At 37.5% G+C, this 4380-nt stretch overlaps 1 protein-coding gene across 1 annotated transcript in view; it reads right to left on the minus strand.

Annotated features, from left to right (window-relative positions):
* Pcnx (pecanex homolog (Drosophila)) overlaps nt 1-4380 on the minus strand; it is a 149003-nt gene that overhangs the window by 27476 nt on the left and 117147 nt on the right. Inside the window, exons 20-21 of the mRNA XM_013015492.1 lie at nt 2130-2280; nt 582-723 (exon numbers count right to left, since the gene is read on the minus strand). Of these exons, the coding sequence (XP_012870946.1) occupies nt 582-723; nt 2130-2280 (293 nt within the window). The remainder of the gene's footprint in view (nt 1-581; nt 724-2129; nt 2281-4380) is intronic.

Consider the following 4380-nt stretch of genomic DNA (forward strand, 5'->3'; position numbering starts at 1 on the left):
GAAGGTGGCTCAGTGGTAGAGCACTTGCCTTGCATGCATGAGGCCCTGGGTTTGATTCCTCAGCACCACATAAGCAAAAAGAAAAAAGCCGGAAGTGGTGCTGTGGCTCAAGTGGTAGAGTGCTAGCCTTGAGCTGAAGAGCTAAGGGACAGCACCCAGGCCCTGAGTTCAGGCCCGATGACTGGCAAAAAAAAAAAAAAAAAATTAACACTGTTCTACAAAATGTGGCACATACAAGGGTAATAATATAGGTAATCACATAGGCAAATGACCACAGACATGGAACAGTTTATTAAGTGTACAAAATTAGCCATTCACCAAAGTTAAAAATTAACTTTATTCATATCCTCTGATGAGATTTTTAGAGTAGAAAATATGCCAAGAAAAAAATCTGATGTTCAAAAAAGGATAAGCCAAAAATAAAATTTCAGCTTTTAAAAAAAATTATATTGCCTTATATCAAAGAGACAGTGCTTATCTAGTATTTAATCAATACTCAAGACATGGCTTTAATGACAATAAGACATCACTAATAATTGTTTATAGTCTGACAAATTAGATTACAGGACTCTTGGACTTACTCTGTATCTAGTTTCTTTGGACTGGCAATTGTTTCTGCACTGCTGCTAAGTTCATTGAGAACAATCAGCGGATAGATGACATTCTTTTCCACAAAAAGAAGCCATACATGAAGTTTTTCAAACCACATCATAGTAGCTGCATCTAACAAGGCAAAGTCAAGAAGAAGGTATGTTATCTAATGCATGAAATAAGCTGGCAATGTGACAGACAAGAAAGGAAAATCTTACAACTTAGGCTTTTATCAGTAAAAACTATGAGAAAATGAGTGCACTGGCTTAATACTGTAATCCTAGCTACTTGGAGGTGGAGACTGAGAGACATAATACGAGGTCAACCTAAGCAAGAGACTCCATCTCTAGCAATTGCTGGCACAGTGGTACACAGCTATTGTCCTGTAGCCTAGAACTATAAGAGAAAGCAGAACGATTAGGCACAGTGATAAAGGCCAGTCATAGTCAGTGATGCAGGGTAGGAGAATCAAAGGGCAACCTGGCCCATACATAAAGCAGAACCCTGCTTGAAAGTAACCAACCTTAAAGGGGCTGGAGACAAGGCTCTAGGAGTAAAGCACCTAACTACCAATCTCTAGTACTACCTCCAAAAAGGTAAGAAACCCACTATTCTAATCAACTGTCAACTTCTATAAACTCTGAAATTTTCAACTTAGAATGATTTACGTTCAGATGAATTTCATTTTACATATAATTTTTAAATTTTACTGTATTGTAAAGACGCTGTATAAAGAGGTTGCAGTTACATTAGTAAGGTAATGAGTACATCTCTTGTCAAGCATTGTTACTCCCCCTCCTTTGTTTTCCTAATATAATTTTAACAGGGCTGAGGATTCAATTGATGGCCTTGCATATACTCAGGAAGTACACTGGCACTAAGCTATATCCCCAGCCTAATCTTTAATCTCTAAAACCTCTAGTTATTTGTTTATTACACAAGAAAGAAAAGTCAAGAGTTAATAGTGGCAAGGAGCAAGTTTGCCAGATGGACTAGTCTTCTATCTCTTTTGAATCATTTTATACTTCATCCCAAATCCAAATAACAGCAACTAGAAAATGCCTCTAATGTCTTTTTACTTTATCAATTCTTTTTATACTCCCGACTAGAAGGACATAGTGTCTCTGGTGGAACAGAATGAAGATCTTTCTTCCCTATGGCTTAAGTTAAAAACATTTTAAATAGAGGCCTTTAAGAGTGCTAAAATGCTGTTACATGGCAAGGGAAAGATTAGGGCAAGAGTAGACTAGAATTAGTCATACACTGGAGGATTCAGCAATAACATCTGTGAGAAACAATTGAGAGAAGGAACAAGTAACTTTATTCTGTGGAAAATTGGCTTTGTAGCACTGATATTTTTATTTCAGCTGAAAACTCAAGTGTCCTGAAAGAGGTTTGATTCATTGAAAGCTTCAAATCTAAGGACAGGAAACATAAGTAAAAGTGTTACTTAATGACACTTGATTTAACTCAGTCACTTATCCACAAAGTAAAGAGAAAAGGAATGTAATATTCAAGACTGTTCATGAAATACTTACTTCGAACTTCGTACTGATTATACTCTGCTGTCTTCAGCAGAGGATGAGAGAAACAGTGCCACGGTAACTGTTTCCTAACTTGAGGAAGCACGTAGTGGGTTATAAAACCCACAAAGCCAACTAGTGCATACAACACATACTTGAGAGCAGGCTAGAAGAAAAACAAAGGTAAGAAAATGAGAGGTGACCATGAGATTCACTGTAGAACTTCAGATTTCAGATTGGTTTATAATGGTAACAGCAAAGACCATTTTACAGTCTAACAAATAACCATTTCTTTATATTTGAACATTTCCATATGTATAGTATTTTCTGATTAAATCACCTAGGAAAGTGAAACCATCTGCTTGTGTAGGTATCTGAAATGTGTTAAAGACTTTGGTGTCGTATTCTATTCTGTAATAGCAGAGTAGCAGGAGCCATGCTGCCTCGTGCTCCAGAAGTGTTCAGTATGACTTTTAGAGCAATGTACCAAGTTGTTTTAATTAGCAGAATAAACGATATAAGTGAAACTTGCACCTGAGAGAAGAGTAGAATGGAGTAATTACATTTATTATTAGAAGAGATTCTATGCATGACTAAATTTGCAAAATGAACATCAAGTACCCATTCATCAAATACTCAAATCTAAAATTTATACATATTTGGAAACTCTGGAACTTCATGGACGTGAAGGAGTGTCCATCTGCACCCTGATGACCCACTGGACCTTACTTCAATTTCAAGAGTTTAGGAAGTAAGAGTTAAAATTGGAAGAGGAAAAAAATGGGCAAAAGTGTCAAATAAAATTAAGTCTTTATTTCTTTAAGTCTTTGTTATTTCAAATGGAATAATAGGATGCAGTCTTCCATAACAAGCAAAACTGTGCAAAATACTATGACCAAGTGGCTTATAACAAATGGGGCAGATAGAAATAAACCTGAAGCCTATAGGAAAGGGAATGAAGAGGCTGCATTCTGGCTGCCCCAGTTCACTGTCCTGAGACAGAGAACTGTGAGCTGAGCTAAGAGTTGAGAGTCTGGAAAGAACAGGTGACTAGATTTCACCAGAAACACAATTTACCAAAAAGAAAGCTGCGAGAAAGGATTTTGAAGATCTTCAGATGTTCTTATCCAGTATGCAGAGGAATGTGGACCAGCATTTACATGCATGTCAGGAAACAACATAAAGCCAAGGAAAAAAATCCACACAAAACAATCCAAGAGTACAGCATCCAGTGCCTGCCCTCATGAGCCAGCTAGAAAAGCACAAGACTCACAGACCACTGGTAGACACCTAAAAGGCTGCTCTCCTAAGTAATGGGGAACATATGGCTCTAGCTACATCTCAGAAATCTTAAAAACAAAACACATCAGGACCACACTATCAAGTATTTAATTTTCTATCAGATAATGGAGAATAGCAAAGACCTTTTTACAGCTTAATAACCATTTTTCATATTTGTACATTCCATATGTATAGTATTTTCTGATTAAATCACCTATGAAAGTGAAATCATCTGCTTGTGGAGATATCTGAAATGTGATGTGGTGTTATATTCTATTCTGTAGCAGAGTGGCAGAAGCCATGCTGCTTCCTGCTCCAGGAGTGTTCAGTATGACTTTCAGGGCAATGTACCCAAGATTACTTCTGGAAATACAAAATTATTCAACATCTAATAAGGTAAGCCTACGGCATCTGATGAGAAATTACTACAGGAGAGCAAGGGAAGGGGTAACATTGCCCAAAATGTACTCATTACCTAATTATGTAACTGTAACCCCTTTATAAAAATTAAACAAAAAAACAACTCACAAAGAAGGAAAAGAAAGTAGTTACTCATAATCAACCCATAAATTATATAAATGGTAGAAGTAGAAGACAAGGACATGAAGAGTAATAACTCAATTCCTTCTGTTCAAAAGTTAAGAAGAAGAAGGAGACACTAATAAGACACTATAAACAAGGGACCAGACACAGTCATGCACACAAATAATCCCAACTATATGAGAAGAAAAAAATGAGAGGATAGCAGTTTGAGGCCCAGCACAAACAAAAAGTTAGCCATATCCTACCTCAAAAAATAAGCTATAGCTGGTGGCTCACGCCTGTAATCCTAGCTACTCAGGAGGTTGAGATCTGAGGATCGCGGTTCAAAGCCAGCCCAGGCAGGAGAGACTGTGAGACTCCTATCTCGAATCAACCACCAGAAAACTGGAAGTGGCGCTGTAGCTCAAGTGGTAGAACGCTCGCCTTGAGCTGAAGAGCTGAG

Source organism: Dipodomys ordii, unplaced genomic scaffold (genome assembly GCF_000151885.1).
Source record: "Dipodomys ordii isolate 6190 unplaced genomic scaffold, Dord_2.0 Scaffold2, whole genome shotgun sequence".
Taxonomy (NCBI): Eukaryota; Metazoa; Chordata; class Mammalia; order Rodentia; family Heteromyidae; genus Dipodomys; species Dipodomys ordii.